The sequence below is a fragment of the Chlorocebus sabaeus genome, chromosome 24 (assembly GCF_047675955.1).
Source record: "Chlorocebus sabaeus isolate Y175 chromosome 24, mChlSab1.0.hap1, whole genome shotgun sequence".
Classification (NCBI taxonomy): Eukaryota; Metazoa; Chordata; class Mammalia; order Primates; family Cercopithecidae; genus Chlorocebus; species Chlorocebus sabaeus.
This window is the reverse complement of record NC_132927.1, coordinates 53,570,570-53,592,368: the sequence shown is the minus strand read 5'-3', so window position 1 is coordinate 53,592,368 and position 21,799 is coordinate 53,570,570. Positions and strand designations below refer to the sequence as shown.

At 52.7% G+C, this 21,799-nt stretch overlaps 1 protein-coding gene across 6 annotated transcripts in view; it reads right to left on the bottom strand.

The window, feature by feature from the left end:
* Positions 1–363: 363 nt before the first annotated feature.
* The window catches only part of TMEM63C (transmembrane protein 63C), a 74,833-nt gene continuing 53,397 nt past the window's right edge, over positions 364–21,799 (bottom strand). For 4 of the 6 annotated variants that reach the window (XM_037984314.2, XM_037984316.2, XM_037984313.2 and 1 more), the window contains 14 exons: positions 21,264–21,344; positions 21,030–21,153; positions 20,144–20,277; positions 18,289–18,411; positions 17,701–17,854; positions 16,004–16,110; positions 14,437–14,523; positions 13,789–13,854; positions 11,939–12,101; positions 11,576–11,681; positions 10,989–11,156; positions 8,220–8,329; positions 6,758–6,829; positions 364–3,294 (listed from right to left, as the gene is read on the bottom strand). In XM_037984314.2, the coding sequence (XP_037840242.2) occupies positions 3,091–3,294; positions 6,758–6,829; positions 8,220–8,329; positions 10,989–11,156; positions 11,576–11,681; positions 11,939–12,101; positions 13,789–13,854; positions 14,437–14,523; positions 16,004–16,110; positions 17,701–17,854; positions 18,289–18,411; positions 20,144–20,277; positions 21,030–21,153; positions 21,264–21,344 (1,699 nt within the window). In that variant the 3' untranslated portion in view covers positions 364–3,090. Of the gene's footprint in view, positions 3,295–5,641; positions 6,593–6,757; positions 6,830–8,219; positions 8,330–10,988; positions 11,157–11,575; positions 11,682–11,938; positions 12,102–13,788; positions 13,855–14,436; positions 14,524–16,003; positions 16,111–17,700; positions 17,855–18,288; positions 18,412–20,143; positions 20,278–21,029; positions 21,154–21,263; positions 21,345–21,799 lie in introns of those variants that run through there. The other 2 variants (XM_037984317.2, XM_037984318.2) reach the window with 2 other exon arrangements.

The window sequence follows — 21,799 nt, the reverse complement described above, 5'->3', positions numbered from 1 at the left end:
AATGGGTGTTTCTTATCCCACATGGCTGCCCCACACATTTCCCTCATGCCAACCTCTCCCCCACCCAACCTCTCCTCTGCCTCCCCCATCCCCGAAGTCCCCCACCCTCATCCTCTTGCAGACCTGGGCCCTGTCTGCCGCTCTTCCTGGGGCCTCAGCTGAAATCTGTGTGTTTTGAAGTCTGGCTGCTAGCCTAGCCCATTGGCCCACTCATGGGGCTCAGCACTCACCAGGGACTTCTACTGCCTCTCGGGGCTACTCTGCTGGCTTCCTGGGTAGCTCAAGGACCAGAAAGTTCTCCCCACTGCACAGTGGAGCAAGGCCAGGCTGGCCCAGATGCAGAGGCAGAGGCAGGGGCCGGGAGAGGCTGGGAGGACTTGTTTATTCAAGGCACGGTCATAGCATTAACAAGAAGGTTCAGCATTCTGGCACATTCCTTTAGTGGTGGTGGCCAAGGTTAGCCCACACCCCCCCCCAACTGGGGGCCCCAGATGATGCAACACTGCTGATAGGCACTTTGCTTCCGGGGCAGTGGAGGGTCAGGCAGGCGGGCATGGGGCCACTGGAGGCCTGAGGAGGGCCCCTCCTGAAGGCTCTAGGCAATACCGGTTCCCGGGCGGCAGCTCCTTCCAGAAAGGATTAAGTCAGGGGGTGATTTGGAGGACGGAGTGGGGTGGGGCGGCTGGGAAGTGGCTGGCGGAGGAGTGGGATGGCAGTAGGTGGAGGGAGGGGGGCAATGGACGAGGCAGGTGTGGGCTGAGGCAGGAGGTGCCTGAGAGGGCCTGGATATGGTGGTGGGGAGGCTAAAAGATGCCCCGCTGCACCGCCCTGCAGTGACCATGGGAGGTCCAGATGGAGCCAACTGCCATGAGGCTTTGCTGGTTCCCCTAAGAGTGGACTATGGAATCTTCTCCTTCTCCACATGCTCACCACCTTCTCTCAGAGCCAGGCTACACTGGACCCAGGTTCAGAGGGAGAAGCCCCTAGCCACCCGCCACATTGTCTGCCAGGACCTTTCCCATATGTGGCTTCCACAGTCTGGCAGGGGCTTCAGGGGCTGGGGGCAGGCTCCAGCAAGCTGTGTCCAGTGACAGCTTCTGGCGTGTCCCACGCCCCATATACCAAATACACATGATGAGGTCGGGCAGGGTCTGAGCTGGCCACCTCCCCACCATGTGCCAAGCTCCTGCTGGGCCTGACTGCTGTGCTGTAACAGTGTCCTTTCCCCTTGTTAGTTGGTGAAATGCCAGTGGGGAGGGGCCTGTGGGACCTGGGTGTGTAGGGGCTGGGCTAGGATCACTTCCCCCTTAGTCCTAGCCGGACAAGGAATGGGAAAGACAGCCTCTCTCCAGCCAACCCAAGCTCTCTGGAAAGACAGCCCCATGCCAAAATGTGGGCCACGCCCTGGGAGTGCAGCAGTTTCTGCGCATTGAGCACAATTTCTCACCTGCGGTGACGCTTGGAGCATCTGGGGCTGGGATGGGGCAAAGGCGGGGCAGGGACAAGGCCTAGGTGATCTGAGTTCAGGGCAGCCCTGTGACTGGGGCCTGGTGCAGGCGCTCAGGTGAGATGAGCCCACCTTCAGTAGGTTGGTGGCAGGGACCCAGACCTTTGGAGGAGGGGGCTGAAGAGGGCCCTGGAGACCACACAGACCCCATTCAGCTTGGCTTGTTCTGGTTCACTGAGGCCCCCACTGGTCCTTCTCATGTCCTCCCTGGCTGGGCTACACAGTGGTCCCGATGAAAGCCCATCCCAGAGGCAGAGGCCGGTTCCCCCCAGCTATGGCAAAGGTGCTGAGTGTCACCATCACTGTTCGGAATTCAGCTCCCCCAGGTTGCAGCCCTGGAAGGGCAGCCTTGCTTCTCCAGAAAGGGCTTCTCCCTGGAGCACGTGACCCTCCCCTCCACCCCACCCCTAGCAGGCCTGGGGCGACATCATGATTGAAGCATCTGCAGTGTCTGGACCAGACCCACACTGGAGGTCGCTTGGGTGGTCTTCAAGGCAGGGTGCAGGGGCAGTCCCGAGAAGGGGGAAGGGTCCTACTTGGGACTCAGGTCAAGGTCAGTCCTTCAGTTTGAAGCATGGGGTTCTTACCCTAATGTACTGCCCATCTTGACCAAGCTGGGGGCCCAGGCACTCAGTTGGGTAGGAGGCAGGAGACTCTTCTAAGTGACCACATCTTTGGCTTTGGGGGGTCTTCTCTTTAGACGCTGGGGCTTGGGGAGGTATAGCTGGTTTCCCACCACCCAGAGTTTTGGGGAGAAAGCCCCCTTCCATGAATTCGGCCTCTGTCTCACCCCACTTTGTGTTACCCAGCAAGGGCTAACCAAGGTTTCCTTCTGAAAAATGCACACAAGTCTCATTTGATGAGCCCTGAGTGGTCGCGCTCTAGCTACCCTTGTAAGAATAGAAAGGAGAAGGGCCTCTGCCCTGCTGCTCCTGGGGACATCTGATGAGGGCACAGGAGCAGGAAGGGGCTGAGTTACCTCTTCTCAGGTCTGCGCTTTCAGTTGGTTCCTTCTCGGGTGGGTGCAGAAACTTTCTGTTTACAGATCCCCATGCAGGGAACCCCGTGATGAGGTGGTCCTCTGTGTCCTGTCAATGTGCCCCGTGCACGTACCTTTGCCTCCTCAGACTGCAGGGGAGGAATGGGCCGGGGCTGGGAGAAGGAGCAGCAGCAGAAGCTCCTTGGAAGGGCAGCTGATGCAGAGTGGTGATGACCCCAGAGAGCCTTCGGCGGCCTCTTTCTGCCTCCTCCCTTAGGAACACCTTCTCCATCTTGGTCCCAGGAAGGGACCCCAGTGTTCAGTCTCTGTGCTGGCGCTCCAGCCACCTCTTTCAAGACATGGGCTTCCCTGTATCCTCCATCCCTTCCCAGGCTCCCTCAGCACTGCCAAGCACCCCCAGTTCCAGCTGGGCAGCAGGTCAGGGCGCCTGTATGGCCCATGGCTGGGGTGGCAGATGTCTCCACTGGGGGCTTCTCAAAGTCTGCAGGAGGTAGTGGGGAGGTCCAGGCCACCCTCCTGCCTCCCCTTGCCAGGCCCTCCCCTGGCTCCTCAACAAGTCGCCAGTGGAGGCCTCAGGTCCCAGTCAGTGGTATTGGTTCTGGCCCTCCAGTTCCAGTCCTTCCTGGAACTGGGCCGAGTCTAGCTCCCTTGCAAAGCCCCTCAGACCACTCTCTTCTTCTCCCTCTTCCGGCTGGTTGTTCATGGTGCCATAGGTGTGCCTGGCTGGGGAGGAGGCGGGGGTCAGGTTCAACTCCGGTTCCTGCAGCACGGTGGCCACATATAGCTGCTTGGGATAGAGACAGGGGACAGGAGCAAGGTCACGTCCGGAGCAAGGCCCTGGGCACACCCTCTCCCCCATGCCCCACCCCCATCGCCTCTGTCTCCTCCAAACCTTGGAGCCTGCCTTCTTCCCCAGCAGCCTGGGTCCTGTCTGCCCCACCTACCTACTTTTTCTTGATCATTTAATGAGCATCCAGGTGCTCCCAGGGCTGGTTTAGTGGCAGGACTCCCCACTCCTAGTCCACTGCTCCTTTAGAACATGTTCCATTCACTCTTGGTTCCAAGTCAAGCCATATCCAGGGAAGGTGACATGAGGCTCCCCTCAGCTGGGGTCGGAGAGACCCCCTTTCCTGAGCTAGTGTACTTTCTAATACAGCTTCAGCGGCACATTCAGAACCCCCCTGGGGTCTGTCACTGGTTGGCCTGTCCTCAAGATGTGGAACTGCAGCCGGGTGCAGTGGCTCACACCTGTAATCCCAGCACTTTGGGAGGCCGAGGTGGGTGGATCATGAGGTCAGGAGATCGAGACCATCCTGGCTAACACAGTGAAACCCCATCTCTACTAAAAATACAAAAAATTAACCAGGCGTGATGGCGGGCACCTGTAGTCCCAGTTACTCGGGAGGCTGAGGCAGAAGAATGGCGTGAACCTGGAAGGCAGAGGTTGCAGTAAGCCGAGACCGCGCCACTGCATTCCAGCCTGGGCGACAGAGCAAGACTCTGTCCCAAAAAAAAAAAAAAAAAAAAAAAAAAAAAAGATGTGGAACTGCTAGCAGAGACTTTGGTCATATGACCTGTCACACCCAGGAATGATCCCCATGCCTGGGACGGCAGCAGACTAGAAAAACACAGGACATACTAGGAAAAAGAGCAATTGTCATCCTCTGAAGTGGCTCTTAAACCATCTCTTTACTTTGAAAATAGGTAATTAGGGAATGGAATGAAACCTTCCCCATAGGAGTTTATTTCAGTGAAACCAAACAGCCCTGGTCGAAGGAATGGTTTTCCTACAAAAGAATCTAGACATTTGCATGGCACCCGGGTAAACCATCTAGATGACCTTTTGGTCATAAAGGGGAAAATGTCAACTGAACCATGGAAAAATCCTTCTGTCATTTCCCTAATTAGAGGGTCATGATGGCATCATTAATGAATGGGAATTAACAGGATGTTACATCCTGAGTATACATTGCAACACCACCTGCAATGTGTTCTAGCCCCACGTTGAACTTCAATCTATCAAGCCATCAGATCTAAATTCCAGTGTTCAGGGAATACAGGAGATCATGGAACCTGTCCTAAGACATCATGAACAGCCAGAAAAATCCAGGTGGAATATTCTGCAGGACTGCTGGCTTGGTCTCTCCAGTCATTTAAAAGGTACTGTGCTAAAATAAAAGGGACATGAAAACCTGATGCACACATGCTAGATTTGATATTGGGTTGGACAAGTTCTAAAAGATACTTCTGGCACAATTAGGGAAATTTGAATATGGGCTGGGTGCTCAAAGAGATCAAAAATTGATATATATGGAAAGAGATTGTTAACTAAAAATGCAGGTTATAAGCCAGGCGCGGTGGCTCACGCCTGTAATCCCAGCATTCTGGGAGGCCGAAGCAGGTGGATCAGCTGAGGTCAGGAGTTCGAGACCAGCCTGGCCAACATGGTAAAACCCCGTCTCTACTAAAAATACAAAATTAGCTAGGTGTGGTGGTGTATGCCTGTAATCCCAGCGACTTGGGAGGCTGAGACAGGAGAATCGCATTAACCTGGGAGACGGAGGTTGCAGTGAGCCAAGATGGTGCCACTTCACTCCAGCCTGAGCAACACAGCAAGACTGTCCTCCCTCAACAAAAAAAGGTTATAAAACAGTATGTGCAGTACTATTTCATTTTAGCAAAACTATGTAAATCATACATAATTATCTGGAAGAGATACATAGTATATAAATATCTGGAAGAATATACACCACCAGTGGTCATCTCTGGGTGGTGGGAATATGGACTTTTTATTTTCTTATTTCTGCTTATCCTTTCCCCCTATAATGATGTGCAATGTTCACATAGTCCTGTTGTAATAAGGCAAGATTTAAAAAATAAATCCTAGTCGTGTTTTTTAAAAGCATAAGTTTTAGAGTCAGATGGACCTGGTTCGAACTTCGTCCTGACACTTCCTTGCTTGGTGCCCTGGAGTCTATATTGACGGAACTTCTGAGCCTCCATTTTAGGATGAAAACCCGTACTGTGTGGGTTTATCAAAAGATTAAGAGTGAAAACAGCAAGGCACCAGGCTCACGAGAAGATTTCAAAAACTTATTGCTAACAGTATTCCAAGAGGGGTCTTTTCGGAAGGGTCCCAAGAAAAGAGAGACTTTCTTGCTTTGAAATCCTTGTCGTCTCTTCATTACCGAAGCACCTTCTCCTGTCCCTGCTCAGAGATAATCTGTGCCTGTATACGGGGTTTTTCAAAGCGAGGCAAATCTGGCACCCCAGTGACTTCTGTCCATTTGCTGGTGTTTTGTCTGTGCTTGTGTCACTGTGCACTCACACCCAGCTCTGCCCACAACTAAAGAAAGCCTTGTCTCCCATAGGGCCCTACCGCCCACTCCGTGTTCCCACTGTGCCGAAAACTGTCTTGAGTCCCTCAAGCTCTGGTCTGTCTTCCAGGCCTTTGCACAGGCTGCTCCTCTTCCTTGAAAACTCTTGCCCCACACCCTATTTCACCTGGCACCCCGTATGCCCATTCCTGGGGTCAGATTCGATGCTGCCTCCTCTGGGATGCTTTCGCCAAGTGCCAGCCTGGCACCCTTCTTCAGAGCTCCTCCCAGGAGCCCTGGCCTTGGGGCACAGGCTGACCCCAGTACCCACCTCAGTGCGTTCATTGGTGGCTCTGCAGCTGAATTTGTGGCAGGGATGTGGGTGGGTGCTCATGCCCGTTCCCCTCCAGGCTGAGCCACCGTGTGAGAGCCAGCACCCAGCCTGCGGGCCCTGCACTCTGAGCCAGCCTCTCTGCATGCAGACAGGCTCGCTCATTCGGCGTCCCTGCCTTACCAGCAGTGCAGACTTCTAATAGTTCCCTGAAGCTCTGTCTGTGTCGCTCTGCCTGCCCCTGTGCCTCAGGGGCAGCCTTTGGTCCTGAGGCCAATCCTCAGCAGGCCCCCCTGTGTCTACATGACTGAGGTCGCTGTGGTCTTGGCCTCCCTGACCAAGTACTTCCTCTCTGGTTGCCTTCTAGACAATGACGAGTACATGGTGGCTCTTCTCTTTTTCTCACTCTTCATCCAGGGCCACGGCAGCATTTGGACCTGGACCAAGTCCTGCTCCATTAGAGGAGGGAGCCCAGGGGTCCCCTATCTCCCCCCGCGTACCCAGAGTGGGCAGCAAATGCTGGCATCCCCCACGATGCCACTGGAGTAGACCACCCCTGCAAGCACCGCCCTCCCGACCTGTCCCTGGGACTCAGGACTCACGAGGGAGGTGGGCGTGGAGGAGGTGCTGCTTGGCTCCATGTCAAACACCGTCTGGATCTCCTCCTCCTCAGGCTGCAGCAGGGAGAGGTGGTGGGTTACAGGATGGAGGCCTGCTCTTTGTCCCTCCCCCCACACCCAGAGGAGCCTCAACTCCACACCTGGGCTTCTCGCCACCTTGGAACTCAACTCATCTTCTGTCTTTCCAGACCTTCAGTCTGGCAAGACTGAGGCCCAGGGGGACAGAGAAAGGGCTGGGATGCAAGGGAGTCCCTTCTGGAATGTTCTATTCCCAAGGGCCATTATGGGAGGAAGTAAGCAGAGCTGGAATTGAAGTTCAAAGACAAGCCTGCTTTGACTCCAAGAGAAGCCTTGACTTCAGCACTGTCGTCTTTCCTCCTGGGGCTTCCCCTCTAATTTGGAAAGTATCCTACACCAACACAGCCTAGGTTCCTGGCCATCCTCCTTCTCTAGCATGGACACCTGGCCAACCCAATCACATAATGCTGCTGTATTAGAAAGACAGAGCCAGCGGGGTCATTCACAAGACCCTTCACTAGTGTGGTGCTCCAGCCAGGCGTGGAAAAGGAAGGCTGGGCAGAGAGGGCAGTGGGCGCCTATGCCCAGAGCCCTGGACACAGAGACACCAGCAGCAAAGAGATCCTTCTCCGAGTCCCTCCTCAGGCTCGGCAGGGTGTCAGTCCTTAAAATCAGCTTTCTTTTCTTTATATACATTCATTTAAAAAGGAAATGATTCACTTTTATAAACAGAAAACTGTATTTCAGTTGCCATAAGCAGAAAGTTAATGTTAAATACGTAACCATGAAAAATAAAAAATCATGTTGTGATCCACTGGAAATCATTCCAGTGCCCCAGGATAGATATCCATTCTGGGAAATGCTGAGCTAGAATACACAGTTGTTGGCATGGCTCTAAAAGGGCATGGATTGGCTCCCTTCTCTTAATGATTAGGCTGGACCCACTGCCAACAACCAAAGGAATCATGTGGGGCAGGGGCCACCTCCAAACATGGCCGCCTCAAGTTCAATAGCCTGGGGTCTTAAAGGAGAGAAAATGACAATCCCCCCTTTTTTGAATCATCATCAACTCCTCCGCCAACCTCCTTTGCTCCATCCTGTCTCTTGACTTCCAGTCCTTGGAGGCTCACAGCTCAGTGACTGCACTGGACCCACATCACAGGAAGGAGGGGCCAGCAGCTTGCAGTTTGGAGGTGTCAGAGGGCAGAAAAGGAGAGGATAGCTGTCTTCTGGATGGGGGCCAGAGCCTAAGCTAGTGCAAGGCATGCACGCATGCACACTGGGCTCCACGCTCTACAGTCAGAGAGAAAGGCGAGACCCTTTCGTCCTGTGGTGCTATGGGAGCCCAGGCATGGAGGGTATCCTACAGCTGTATCCCCCAAGGGACCAGGAGAACCAGTGGAGGAGGGGCAGGCTGGCAACTCACCTCGTAGTCGGCAGCCATCCGAAGCTTCCCCAGAAAAATGCCAGCAAAGGCAATTAACATGGCAATGAGGAGGGTGGACAGGGAAAACATGGTGATGGCATGGAGAGAACCTGCCAAGGAGAAGAAAAGGCCATGGGCAGGAGTCTGCCAGCTGAAATGCCACCCCAACTGGCAGATGCCCAGGGACCGTCACAGCACCACTGCAAGGGCTTTGACCTTGTCAGTCCTCCTCTGATAACAACTGGCATCAAGGAGTCTGACACAATAACAGCATTCCTTTGTTCTGTTTGATTTGAGCAGTTTAGAATTCGGCATCTATGGAGTCCATGAAAAAATGTTTTAATTGACTTCAGTACCCACTTCAGTGCCCATAAAAATGTGTCCTTCCTGATCTGCTGGTCACCTCCAACACCATGGTCCCTGGGAAGTACCTTGGAGTGACCATTTCTGCCAGTGCCCCCAACACCATCTCTGACCTACACCTTTCCCTGCAAGCCCTTTTGAAGTGAGCATGCTCAGTTATCTGTGCTGATGGCACAGAGAGGGAATCTAGAAGGTAAAAGTCATCTACATTGCATTTGGGAATATTTGGTTCCTTTTTTACGGCAGCAGTTTTCTAACTAGGTAAATATTTTTTTAATGATGCGTTACAGCCAAAAATCGCTGCTTAATGATGGTTACTGCAGTGTTTTTATAGTAGCAAAAAGTGGCAAACCTCAATATCCAATCATGGAGAACTGACTAAAACTGGTCGACTTTCATGCAACCGCTGAAAGGCACCTACGTGTTCAGTCTTTTAACAACCTAGGGAATTGCTCAGAACATCATGTTCAGCACAAAACCTCAGGGTACAGGACTGAATGTTACAATATGGACGATCGCAGTTTTGTAAAGTAACAATAGACCAACAGCTCCCTCTCTACCATCCCGTGCCCAAAGCGCATGCCTGAAAGTGGGGGCTGGGAACAAGAGACATCAGGTTCTGGGTGAGATGATGGGTCATTTGCATGTTGGTCTTTGTATTTTTTCTGTTTTTGATGATAAACATGCAGTCCTTTATTCTTAGAAAAAAACATTATGGAAAAAAATGAAGTCTTTGAGGTGGCAGGGAAAGGTTAGCGGGATAAGCAACTGGGGGTGACGGCAAATGGGTAAACCACTTAAATGACTGAGAGTCGACCGTACAGATGCCACCATGACAGGGAAAGAAAAGAAAACACCGCCTCGGATTGCCTGAGCTCAGGAGTTTGAGACCAGACTGGGCAACATGGTGAAACCCTGTCTCTACTAAAATACAAAAAATTAGTGGGGCGTGGTGGTGGGCGCCTGTAGTCCCAGCTACTCAGGAGGCTGAGGCAGGAGAATAGCTTGAACCCAGGAGGTGGAGGTTGCAGTAGATCGAGATCAGGTCACTGTACTCCAGCCTGGGCGACAGAGCAAGACTCCATCTCTTAAAAAAAAAAAAAAAAAGGGAACAAAACACCGCGTTTCCCTTCTCCCACCACTGAGAAGGTTAAGGTCAAGTATCTGAGGGAAGGGCAGTGGGGCTGGGGGTTGCTGGGGGGCACAGGTGCCTCTGATGGGAGAAAGCTGAGAGATTTCTAATCTGTGGCCTGCAGGGACTGCTTCTGGGAGGGTGTCTCTGAGCTCCCCTGGGCAGGAACAGTAGCTGTGTATAGCTAAAGAGTGAGGAAAAAGCTAGCCCCTACTGCAGGCTCGGGTTCCTCTTCCAGGTTTTTGGCAACTCATAAAGTCAGGCATCTACCACTGGGCGCCGGTGGCTCACACTTAGAATCCCAGCACTTTGGGAGGCCTAGGCAGGTGGATCGCTTGAGCCCAGGAATTCGAGACCAGACTGGGCAACATAGTGAGACCTCATCTCTACAAAATTAAAATTAGCCAGTCATGATGGCTCACGCCTGTAGTCCCAGCTACTGGGGAAGTGGCAGAATTGCTTGAGCCCAGGAGGTCAAAGCTGTAGTGAGCCATGATCGCGCCACTGCACTTCAGCCTAGACAACAGAGCATTTTTCTGATTCAAAAAAAAAATTAAGGCCGGACGCAGTACCTCAAGCCTGTAATCCCAGCACTTTGGGAGGCCGAGGCGGGTGGATCACAAGGTCAGGAGATCGAGACCATCCTGGCTAACACAGTGAAACCCCGTCTCTACTAAAAATTTAAAAAAACTAGCTGGGTGAGGTGGCGGGTGCCTGTAGTCCCAGCTACTCGGGAGGCTGAGGCAGGAGAATGGCGTAAACCCGGGAGGCGGAGCTTGCAGTGAGCTGAGATCCGGCCACTGCACTCCAGCCTGGGCAACAGAGTGAGGCTCCATCTCAAAAAAGAAAATAAATAAGTAAATGAAATAATTAATTAATTAATTAGTTAAATTAAAAAACAAAACAAAAAAACAGGCATCTTATGGGATCCCAGAGGAAATGTCATGGGAACCGAGCCTCCCAATAGTTGATATTCTATTTCCTGCCCGTCTGGAGTTAGAAAGAAGGAATATGAGGTTTCCTGCCCTGAGCCCTGGAAACCCAAATCCACACATGGGGACCGTGTTGGCCCAGGGCCTCCTCTTAGCCTTGAAGCTCTGCTAAGACTCTAATGCAGGCCCTTTAGGCCCAGAGAAGTCACTGGGTGTGGCCAGGTCTGGCGAGCAGTATCTTGCCCTGCCTGGGCTTTTCTCCTCTAACAGGGTCAGTGTTAAGGGACTCGCAGAGCAGTGGGGCAGGTGGATGTGGGGTCTCCAGGCAGGCTTGGTACCTACCCAACCGCAGGAGAGAGAAGAACAGCATCCAGAACAGACCCAAGAGTGGCGCAAAGATGGCCTGGGAGACGGCAGCCATGTGGATCTGCTCATTCAGTTTGGTGGGTGCGAAGGAGTAGTACATGTTATAGCGATCCGTCAAGTGCTTCATGCACAGGTAGAGCAGCCCTGGGGGGCCAAAGGTGGAAACTTATTCAGTGGCCCCTTCGAGTTTGGACCTTTGCGGCTCCAGTGTCTCCATAGGCCTGAGAAGCCAGATCCAGGGCTGTCAGAGTCAGAACAGCCCAGGATGGACTGGGGGAGCTCTGTGGTGCTGACCTCCGGGGCCAGCAGCTTCCCTTGAGCCCCGAGAACTGATTCTTTCAGCTAGGTGAAGAGTCATTCACTCATGCATTCATTCAACAAACATCCCTCGTCGGCAGTCATCCAACCTCAGCTCCCGCATACCCCCGGCTTGGCCCTGGTCCTGACACCTCCCCCCCACAGGTCTCCTCATGCTCCAGGAGGTGGACTGATGTTGTGGGACTCAATTCCTCCTCCCCATCCGCGGGTGTGCAGCCCTTGGACATGCCTTGGAGATAACTCACCAAAAGGCACAATGATGGGGCAAGTGATGCTGTACGCCATCACCACGCTGAACACGTTCATCATCCACGCGTACTCGCGCCCAAACTGGAAGTCTATGGCCTGGTTCTGGGGCAGAAGGCAGGCGTCACCCTGAAGTGGCCCAGTCCCCTTGGCTTCACTACTTCTGCGGCTCCTCATCAGCCTGCTGGCAGCTCAGGCCTGGAGGCAGCCTCCTTTCCAACCCTGTAGACCAAGGTGCCCCACTGCCACCCATTCACACCGTCCCTCCCACCTCAGCCCCCTTGGTGCTTCTAGCAGGCTCTATCCCTGACACCCTCCCAAAGGAAACTGAGGGCTGTGCTCAGCAAAGGGCCAGCCTGTACCTTTCTGATGTTGACTCTCTCTGGCTCTGATCTAGAGAAGAAGAGGCGGGTGCTGTAGCAGAAGAGTGACCCCAGACGCAGCAGCTCCATGCCTGTGCCAAGTAAAGCTGCCGTGATCACGTAGTTGACAAAGAAGGCGCCGTTGTCTGGCAGGAACACACACCTGGGCAGTGAGGGAGAGGGAAGGCAGCAACAGAAGCCATGGGGAGAGGGAGAGATGTTAAAAGGGAGGAGAGAGAGGAGAGCAGCAGAAGAAATGGGAGTCGGGATGGAGATACAGATACAGACAAGGAGAGTAACATTTGCTCTCTTTCTTTTTCTCTGCCTTTCTCCTATAATATATATTCCCCCAACCCAATTAAGTTAACAAGCAGTCCTCTGAGCAGGGAGGGGCAGGGACCACATAAAGCATGGGTATATTAGGGGATTGCATTGACTTGATCCAAAGCAAGGGTGTCTGAGCCAGGTCCAAAGACTCTGGAGAATCCATGAGTGGGTTTCTGGGGGGTCTGTAAACTAGGACGGGAAAGAATAACATCTTTATTTTCACTAATCTCTAACTGAAATTTAGCAGTTTCTTGCATTAAGAATGTGGGCAATATGGCAGGGCATGGTGGCTCACACCTGTAATCCCAGCACTTTGGGAGGCTGAGGTGGGCAGATTACCTGAGGTCAGGAGTTTGAGACTAGCCCAGCCAACATGGTGAAACCTCATCTCTACTAAAAAATACCCTGAAGGATTCTGGTCCTTGCCTTATAGAGCAAGTTATGGAAGTTTGCATGTCATTTGCAACATATCTTTGAAAACTGGGATTCTCAACACTTCTTACCACTAAAACAAAAAAATCGAAATTGGCAGAATGTCCCACACGGTCTGCATGTTGCTTTGTCAATGATCCCCCCAGTTTAATGTTCTTCTTCCAATAAGTAATACCAGTTTTAATACTGATGTTTTTAAGACAGTAAAATGTAACTTTAGCTTTCTTATATAAAAAATGCAATATTGGTTGGGCGTGGTGGCTCAAGCCTGTAATCCAGCATTTTAGGAGGTTGAGGCGGGCAGATCACTTGAGGCCAGGAGTTTGAGACCAGTCTGGCCAACATGGTGAAACCCTATCTCTACTAAAAATACAAAAATTAGCTGGGCATGGTGGCATGCACCTGTAATCCCAGCTACTCGGCAGGCTGAGGTGGGAGAATCACTTGAACCCAAGAGGTGGAGGTTGTAGTGAGCTGAGATTGCACCACTGCACTCTAGCCTGGGTGACAGAATGAGACTTGGTCTCAAAAAAAAAAAAAAAAAAAAAAAAAAAGGGCAATATCTTGTTATTGCTGTGTTTATAAAGATTATGTCAAAATTTTGATTTTTAAAATATCTTGATAACTATAATTCAGTATAATCGGTTTTCTTTGTAATCCATGTATTTTGTGCACATAAAGACATCATTCAGAGTACATGTAAAACTGGCAGAATCAGAATAAGCGCTGTGGATTGGACCAGTGTCAATTTCCTGGTTTCGATATTGCACTATAGTTATGCACAACGCTTCCACTGGGGGAAACTGGATAAAGGGCTCATGGAACACCCACCCCCATACAGTTTTGGGGCAACTTCCTGCGAATATACAATTATTTCAAAGATATCATTCTGAGAAGGGGTCCCTGGGCTTAACTAGATTGCCAGAGGGATCCTAGCACAGGAAAGATAACGAGTCTGCCCAGTGAGGGTGTTCACAAGCATTTGTCTACACTTCTGAGAGCAAATTCAGGTGGTGGACTCAGGGAAGAGCACATATACCCATTCCAGTGTGCATACACAGCAGCCCTGGTGGACATGTGGGAGTACTCACTGGAACCTGATGGAGGCCTGCTCTAGATAGTAGATGTCAAAGAGCCAGCGGAGAAAGACATCCAAACTAGAAGCAAAAACAAGGCAAGTCTGTTAGTTAGCAAACCTGTGAGCTAAGGCTGAGGGTTCAACCATCCTCCCTTGCCCAGTCTCCAAAGAAAGACCCTTGCTTTATTCCAGCTGGCCAGTCCACACTTCCCCTCTTCCTTCTTAGTGCTGGGCTGTCCTGGCCCTGAACCCTTTGGCCTTTCAGCTCCAGGCCACCTCCTCCAGCCAACCTGGGCCAGTTTGCAAAACTGTGAGCAAACATTTCTCTCACAGTATTCACTCACTTCTCTCATAGTACTCTCTCCCTCTTCTGAATTTCTACTGCTCTTTGGCTGTGTTGTTCCCATGTGGGGCTGTCAGGCAGCTGGTAAGCACGCCTGTGTCCCCAGCCAGATGATAAGCTCTATGTGGGCCACGCTCACGGCTGACATGTTAGTGTTTGCAGGAAGCCTGGCTCGTGCTACACCCATGACAGGCACGGGGCTATCATTTGAGGAGTGGGTTTGCAGCACCCACGGGCAGGTCTACAGTATCTGAAAGAGGAGGTCTTAACTCTAAGACAGCCTGGCTATTAGAGGAGGGATAATTGGAATTAAGGTACCTGGTCAGTCCCATAGAGGGCAGAATGACCACCATGAACACCAGAAAGATGTAGCACTTGTGCACCATGACCAGATTCTGACTTGATCTAGAAGAGACAGATATTCATCAATGGACGTGGCCTAATAAGAACCAAAGGCCTAACTATGTAATAGAGAGAAAGAGAAACACTGATATGGTTTGACTCTGTGTCCCCACCCAAATCTCATCTTGCAGCTCCCATAATTCCCACGTGTTGTGGGAGGGACTCATTGGGAGAAGATTGAATTATGGGGGGTGGGTCTTTCCCTTGCTGTTCTCATGATAGCAAATAAGTCTTGTGAGATCTGATGGTATTATAAGGAGGAGTTTCCCTGCCCAAGCTCTCTTTGTCTGCTGCCATCCACGTAACACGTGCTTGCTCCTCCTTGCCTGCCGCCATGATTGTGAGGCTTCCCCAGCCACATGGAACTGTAAGTCCAATAAACCCTTTTTCCTATATTAATTACCCAGTCTCAGGTATGTCTTTATCAGCAGAGTACAAATGGACTAATACAGAGTCCAATGAAACCTCTTTCTTTTATAAATTGTCCAGTCTCGGGTATGTCTTTATCAGCAGTGTGAAAACTGACTAATACAGACATATGCAGAGTAGAGATCTGGGCTGGGAAATTGGTTTAATCGTGCATACTGATGCCATCTCCATATACCACTGTGAGCTGTGCTGCATCTGGGGGCAGCCGGAAAGAATATCATGATCAACTAGTGATGTCTGTGCTGGGTACAGGAAGGGATGGGAAGGCACAGATCTGCCATATAGTTGATGTCTCTGTGTTAAAGAGACATTACCAAGAATATTCAAAATCCCTGCAGAGTTTCAGTCATCAATGTAAGTCTTGTTCTCGGCCAGAGGAAAAGGCCAGGAAGGATTTCCGTTAGGACACACCTTTTGGCTGCTGCCTGGTGGAATGGTAGGAACTTTTGGTGTGGAAAGTAACTTTTGAGATGCATGCAGCTTTCAAGCCAAAGTACTGCCACCTGCCCAGGGCATGGCAAATACTTTCTACCCAGTGAGCTGCCACCATAGAACCATCAAGGCTAACAAATGGGAAAGCTCCTGATTGGGTAAAAGGTTGGCACGGTGTGGGTCATATGTGATGACAGTCACAGTGAGTGTGTGGGCCCCTCTGTGTGGCCACAGCATTCTACTGACATTCCCACACAAGTCTTTCCTCCTGTGCCTTCTGCGTGGAATGCCTGGGACTGCCTAGCTCATGCCTACGGCTCCATGCTTTCAGGATATGGCTGGGGGCTGAGGGAGAAGCCCAAGGAGGGCTTGGTTTTGGCCCCACACTCTTAGACAGTGGCTCTATCTCAGCATCCCAGGGGCCCAGAGACAACCCAGACCCTCCTTCCAAAGACAGAACACCTGTTGGTCTTTGGGGATGGCTTCAGGTATCAAAATCATCCCTTATCAATTCTCCTTCTTAGGCTAGAGGGGAGGCCCAAGTGCCAGGCTATCGGGGAAGCCAAGGCAGGGGAAGAGGCTGCAGAACCCACAGGGCTAGGAGAGGAGGCCCCCAGGTCACCTGGTCCAGTGGGCCTCCAGGAAGGCGGAGAAGTAGACAATCAGAGGCAGTATCACTGTGAAGCCCCAGAGCATCACAGAGGGGAAGAACTGGGTCACAATTGGGCTCTGCAGGGGGAGAGGGGAGGATGGCAGGAGAGACATCAATGCAAGCATCCCCTTCCCCCTGCCTCTTCTCCTCCCACTCACTCCCAGGGCTGGCTTGCTCTCCTGGAGGCTGCAAGGGGCCTGGCCCTTCTCACTGGCCTTCCTGGCCAGGCAGAGGCTGACACCCAAGGTCAAGTGGTCTAGGTCACTGGAGGAGCAGCCTGAGCTTTCCTGAGTGACTTCCTCCTAAGGCCAGAGCTAGCCGGGAGATGACATTGCCTTTGCTGTGATGACATGTGAGTGGGTGAGGAGGGGAGGATGGAGGAGTCCCCAGGGAGAACTGTGGTCCTGGGGTTGGATGGGGTCTGGGGCCTATTACAAAGTTTGCAAAGGAGAACAAAAATCAGCAGCAGAAGTGGTGCGGCTTGACTTGTGTGCGTATGTGCGCGTGTGCGTGCATGTGTGCATGTGTTTTTTGGTTTGTTTGTTTTTGTTTTTTTTCAAGACAGAGTCTCGCTCTGTTGCCCAGGCTGGAGTGCAGTGGCGTGATCTCGGCTCACTGCAAGCTCCGCCTCCCGGGTTCACGCCATTCTCCTGCCTTAGCCTCCTGAGTAGCTGGGACTACAGGCGCCCGCCACCACGCCCGGCTAATTTTTTTTGTATTTTTAGTAGAGACGGGGTTTCACCGTGTTGTCCAGGATGGTCTCAATCTCCTGACCTCGTGATCCGCCTGTCTTGGCCTCCCAAAGTGCTGGGATTACAGACGTGAGCCACCGCACCCGGCCTCACATGTGTTGACTGTATGTGCATGTGGGCATGCACATGTGTGTTGACTCTGTGAGTGTGTGCATGTGTGCGTGTGTGCATGCACGTGTGTTGACTTTGTGTGAGTGTGTGCATTTGCATGTGCACATGTGTGTTGTTGGAAATGAGGATGGGGAGAATATGGAAGAAGAGACCTTCCAGGCTCATCTTAACAGTCTTGAGCCTAAAGAATTTGGAAATAGGCTAGGCTCCCTCTGACCTGCACCATCAGTAGGAGGCATCCCCTAACTTCAGAGATGGTTCCTCCAGGGCTGAGGGATCCCAGCCTAGAGTGCAGGTGTCTGGAGATGAGGGAGGTGGAGGCAGATCTGGAGTTCCCACTTCTCTGAGAGGGCTGCGTTGGGACTTACCTCACTCTTCCTCACCCTCAACCATACTACACACACCAGGAGCCTGCTGCCCTGAACAACTTGTGGAAAGCAGAGCCACTCACATTTGCCACACCCTCTGGACTCCAAGCTGGCCTGGGATGACCCCGTTCATGAAGACCTCTGAGCCCATGTTGACAGGCCGACACCCCCTCCAACTCACCCCAGGACCTGCCTGTGGACTCCCCACTCTCCCTTCCTGTTCTAGCCCTGGTCCCTAAGACTGGCAGTCACCCACCTTCATCCCTTTAGAACAAATCAAGCCCTACCCCACCATTTGCACCACGGCCACCTCCACAATGTTCGCACTGTATGGGCTCTACAGCCGCATCCCAGGGGGCCCCCCCATTCCATCCTCGCCTGAATTCTTCCTTGATCTCCCTGGGGCCCCCAGGCCTGGCCTGAGCAGAGGAGGCACCTGCAGCTTCTCGATGGGGCGGGTGACGTTGTACATGTCGATAGTGTTCATGATGATGGCAGGCGTGGTGAGGAAGAAGAAGAGGAAGAAGAGGAAGGTGTTGATTGCGATAAAGCGGGCCCACCAAAAGAAGCGGCGGACAGACAGGTGTTTCCTGGGGAGGGATGAAAGAAGGAGGCACACTTAGAGACATCAGTTCTTAGAGGCCACGTGCTGTTTGCTGCAGGCCAGCTGTGGACCCAGGCTGGCTTGGTCTAATCCAGCCTCCTGGGTCCAGACCTGCGTGCAGTGGGCCCCTGGACCGCCCCCTGTCACACTGTTTATAAAGGATCTGGTGCATATAGTCGAAAAAAAAAATGGACCTGAGTTCCTTCTGCAGGAAAAACCTTTCTGCTAAGGGTTGGATGCCTCCCACACTTGTGGGAATGAATCTGGTGGTACACACAGGTTGTGGTCTTAGGAAAGCATGGAACTTATTCCCCTTGGAGTCTCTGTTGGGCAATGACATGGGGAGAGAAGGCCCTGTCCTGCTGCCTTCTTCAGTCTCAGAGGAGCTCAGAGGAGAGGGGAGGGGTGGAAAAGGCTTACCAAATAATGTCTTTGGGGTGTGGAGCCATAGTGACCCTCCAGTAATAGGATTTGACGATGGTGGTCACTGAGGACTGCTGGGGTTGCACACCACAATGGATATATTTGTAATCCTTACGGACGCTGCAGAGAGGGGAGAAGAGGAGGAGACGTGGGTCTGGGGGTGGGGGATGGGCTTAGCAGGGTCTCATGCCCGGGGCTCGGGGTCACTACGGTGGTCCTACAGATGGGGGCTCACCCCGTTCCTGGGGATTCTTGAAACCTTGGCTATGTCTTCAGGACCTTAGAGGCGGACAGTTCCTAAGGCCCAGTGTCTGGAGGAAAGGGCTTTTGAGGGTGCCTTGACTGCCCAGGAAGGGCAGGGGTGCCATGTGGTTCTGTTTCTGCCTTTCCCCTTAACAGCAGTGACAGCACATAGACACACTCTTTCTTTGAGATTTGATAAGGGAGGTACTACTTTTAGCCTCATCTTAATATCAATAGCCACTAATTACTGAGTTCTTTCTGTGTGCTTGATACTGTGCTAATTGATGACCAGTATCATTTCCAATGCACAGATGACTAAATCGAGGTGCCTAGAGATGTGACCAAAGAGGAGCAGGTGCTGGAGCCCCACCTCTGGCTTGCTAGCTCATATTCCGCTGTAATTAAGCCTCGGATCCTCTCTACCAAATGATGATGTCTCAAAGAATGAACAATGTTACCTTAGGTAGGTGTATTGCTTTAAACAACACAGAAATGGAATAGAAGGCATATCACTTGTCAACCCTCCGGGAGGTGAACAGGGCCGGTATCAGTAACCAAATTTTCCAGATAACAAGTTGAGAGCGTAAGGAACTTGCAAAATTGTGCACCATTGTTTGTGAGCAAAATCTAGGCAGTTCTCTTCCTTTGTAGGGGTGGGGTGGGTGGGAACAATGTGCTGTACAGGATCAGTCTCCCCCGGAAAGAAGAGCCCACCCGCCCCCCACAATTCTTAAGAGATAAATTCTGGAGCTCCTTTAGGACTTTGGCCCAGTCCTAAGGATCCTTCTGGAACATTCCAGAGTGGACTGAATTCATTCCTTGTCAATGCATGGGCTGCCAGAGGCTGGGGCGGAAAAGAGAGGGGACGGTAGAGCTATGAATTAGGGGAGGCCTGCAGCAGCAGAAGGGCAAGCAGAGCTTCTCTATCCTGATGCTCTCTTACGGTGAGGAGGGAGTGACGTGTGTGTTGGCTGGGCGCGGTGGCTCACACCTGTAATCCCAGCACTTTGGGAGAATGAGGTAGGCAGATCACCTGAGGTCAGGAGTTCCAGACCAGCCCAGCCAACATGGTGAAACCCCATCTCTACTAAAAATACAAAAATTAGCTGGGCTTGGTGGCGGGCACCTGTAATCCCAGCGACTTGGGAGGCTGAGGCGGGAGAATCGCTTGAACCTGGGAGGCAGAAGTTGCAGTGAGCCAAGATTGTGCCACTGCTCTCCAGCCAGGATGACAGAGAAAGACTCCGTCTCAAAAAAAAAAAAAAAAAAAAAAAAACCGAAAGAAAGAAAAAGAAAAAGGGATGTCATTCTTGTCAAGGACAGAAGAGGAACCATGAGGTCAAAGGCTTCTGGGGCCACCTCTGTGCTAAAGCAAGGACAGGGAGTGAGGAGCCCCGGCCTGGGCACCCCTCGAGACTGGCTGGGCCCCAGCAGCTAGGAGAAGCAGGGATGGCCATCTCATCCTACTGGAGAGCCAGAGGGCAGCTGCCTGTGAGGATCATGGAGGGCCCAGGGGAGGCAGAAGGGGAAACTGGAGGGGGAGAGGGAGGAGAGTGCCGAGAAGCAGGGGTGTTCTTGGGGCTGAGTGGGGTGCCTGCCTGGTGCTCACCGCTTGGCCATCCTGGAGTCCTGGAAGGTGACGAAGATCAGGTCCAGGCGCTTGAGCGGCACGCGGTTGAGCTCGGCGTTGAACTCGTCTGTTAGCTGCTCCTCCAGCTCGCTGTAATACTGCTCTGCATCCACCTGGGGTGGCAGGCAGCCCTCAGGGCTGGGGCCAGAGCCCCAGTAAGGCCTCCCTGGTCACGAGGTTCCTCCCCACTCAAGCCTCCCTGGATTGTGGTGGCCTTGAAGCACCTCAAGGAGCCCAGGACCCTGGCTGGCCTCCAAAGTCCCACCTCTAGAACAAGAAGAGGCGATGACTGCCTTTCACCCCTGCCCTTAGATCTGGGGAAAGTGAGGCATAGCTAGGGGTACCCAGGGGCTTTCAGGCTTGGGGTGGACCCCAGAGAGGTGAGATAATGTGTTTGCCGCGTTTCCACAAGAGAGGGTGATTCTTTTCCTGGGATGGCAGAAGTTCGGTGTGGTCCTGAAGCAGGTGTCTGAGTCTTGACGCCTTCTTTGAGCCACAGTGGTCAGGTGATAAGACAGGCTGCTGCCTTCAGATGTTTCTGTCCTATCTCTTTGGGAGCCTGAGGCCTGGCAGCCTCGTGTAGCCTGCTGTGTTTTCGCTGGTCCTTCTCTCTCATTCTCCCATCCAAGACCAGAAAGGAGACAAGAGCAAGCTTCCCTGCATTGTTCTGAAGGTGGCCTCCAGAAAGGCTCCCATCTCAACAGACAGGCAGGACATGGTGGATGGGGAGGGAGGAGCTGGGTGGGGAGCACTGGAGCAGACCTGAGTGGGGCCTGGGGCCCAACAGTGCGGGTGAAGGCACAGATCCTAGAGCCCCAGGACCCTACCGCTCCTTTGCTGTGCTCCTGATGCTCAAGCCAGTTACCTCCTTGAAGCAGGTCCAGCACTTGCAGAAGCACAGGCGGGCGCAGGGGTGGATCCTGATCATCACCTTCCCAGTCTTCTTGGCCTTGGCTGTGTAGAAGAGCCGGCCCCGCATGGCGTGGCGCCTGCCAGCGGTGGGCAACGGGAGAAGGACCTGCAGGTCAGGGACCAGCAGAGCCCCATCCTCCCCTTTTACCCCCACCCCGGGCGCCGAAAGGCCCCGCTGCAGCCTCACCTCTGATCGTCCAAGTCGATCAGGTTCCTGACGTCGTAGCAGAAGTGGACTCTGGTCACGACACTGCCTGGATAGGCCTCGCTGCAGCCACAAACATGGGTGCTGAGTTGGCCTGTGGGGTGGGGATGTGCTGCCCCTAGCCCCTGCCCAGCATGTCGGCCCCCAGGGCTGGGGGGCTCAGCTGCCTGGTGTTCCTGGATGGGAGACTCCATCTCTGCTCCTAAAGCTGAACCTCAGGGTTTGAACCTTGGTGATCTGAGAGCTGTCAAATCCTTCCTACATAACTCAGAACAGGGCCAAAGGGTGGAGCTCCACCTGAGGAGAACCCAGGAGAGAGCTGTTCACAAAGAGAGAGTCAGCTCAGTGAACAGTATCCTTGGGGTTAGGAACTTGGAGTCACAAAAGATGTCTCCAGATGATCTGCTCTAAATAGCTGTGATCCAAGGTTCCCTGTGGCCAGTAGTTGGAGCAACAGCAGAAAGGAAAACTCCCATCACCCCTATCACAGCCATGCCATGCAGGAAGTCCCTGACTTC